General features: G+C 27.8%; 1 protein-coding gene across 1 annotated transcript in view; it reads right to left on the reverse strand.

Annotated features, from left to right (window-relative positions):
• Window positions 1–464: 464 nt before the first annotated feature.
• The window catches only part of NAEGRDRAFT_76764 (uncharacterized protein), a gene marked incomplete at both ends in the record, with an annotated part of 7,020 nt that continues 6,126 nt past the window's right edge, over window positions 465–1,358 (reverse strand). Inside the window, one exon of the mRNA XM_002668279.1 lies at window positions 465–503. Coding sequence (XP_002668325.1) covers window positions 465–503 — 39 coding nt within the window. The remainder of the gene's footprint in view (window positions 504–1,358) is intronic.

The following is a 1,358-nucleotide window of genomic DNA, read 5'->3' on the forward strand; positions in this document are numbered from 1 at the left end:
AATTGGTTATCTCCCTATATATATGATAGATTTCAATTATTTCAATTACATATCATAAAACATGATAATTAGACATGTATCAATTAGTGGAATTAAGTCATATAAGATATTCACCCTTCAATAACCGATATTGTCATTTTCACACAAGTAGACTTACTACAGTCTGAATATGGATCCAATAATAATTATTTCAATTATATATGATTATATTTGATATTTACTACAATATAAACAAGTTTAATAAATTGGTATAGTGTTTCCATAGTATGGCTCAATATCTTGGTCAATTAAGGTAGAATGAGTACATTATAATAAGGATATTATATATTATACTTCCAACACTTCTACAAGGTAGATATCATCATTATACATCATATATATGAGATTGGTGATGATTCTAATAACATTCGTGTTATAGTACAGTAAATGTTGAAAAGTTAGTTTTAAGACAAGTTGTAATTTATTTAATACACTGATTCAATATGATTAATTGATAATATCATCTATTCATCTATATATCTACAATATATAAAAAGTTACATTCCAACCCAACTTTGAAATTTTAGACCTACTAGGGTAAAAACCTTAATATTTTAGGCAATGCCTTATAACTTTTTGGCCTCCAACTATGTTTTAATTTTTACACCGGATTTAGTCAACTCATATATTGATCTATTGATTATGTGTAGTTGGTATTTCAGATATTCCTAGTTATTGAGATATGCGAAGAAAACCTAACTTTTTTTTCATCGAGTACCTATTATCTCTAGAACCACTTTGAGTTTTTATTAGCATATAACAGTTTGTCGATGAAATTGTACGCTGATTAACATATATAAGATCCAAGTTTTAAATATTGGCCATTAATAAAATGGTAATGGGTTTTCGCCATACCCAAACCCAAACCCAACCACTCTACATACCATGATATCAATTTCATAAATATTGGTTCAGTAGATGTCGAGTTGTCAACTCTATCATTTTACTATAGAACTTTGACATAAAATCAAAGCTTATGCTCCAACTCGCTCATTATACATACAATCAATCTAGAATTGATGCCACATAGAGTGTACATCCGTTAAATACAATATATATAGTTTGGAAACAATTCGTATTACTTTCAATTAGTCAGTCAGTTAATGTTCAATGTCAATAGTGCTTTTATCCAAGTGTACACTCCATATCAGTGAAAGTACGTCCAATCATCATGTAACTTTGCCAGATACATTTAATCACATTATTATACATATGGTATCAGTTTTAGTCTGTTAGAATTGAATTCAATATGATAATAATAACAATCTGTCAAATTGTCACATTTCAATATATAGAATATACTCCATCTCATTTATTTT

Source organism: Naegleria gruberi (genome assembly GCF_000004985.1).
Source record: "Naegleria gruberi genomic scaffold NAEGRscaffold_410, whole genome shotgun sequence".
NCBI lineage: Eukaryota > Heterolobosea > Eutetramitea > Acrasida > Naegleriidae > Naegleria > Naegleria gruberi.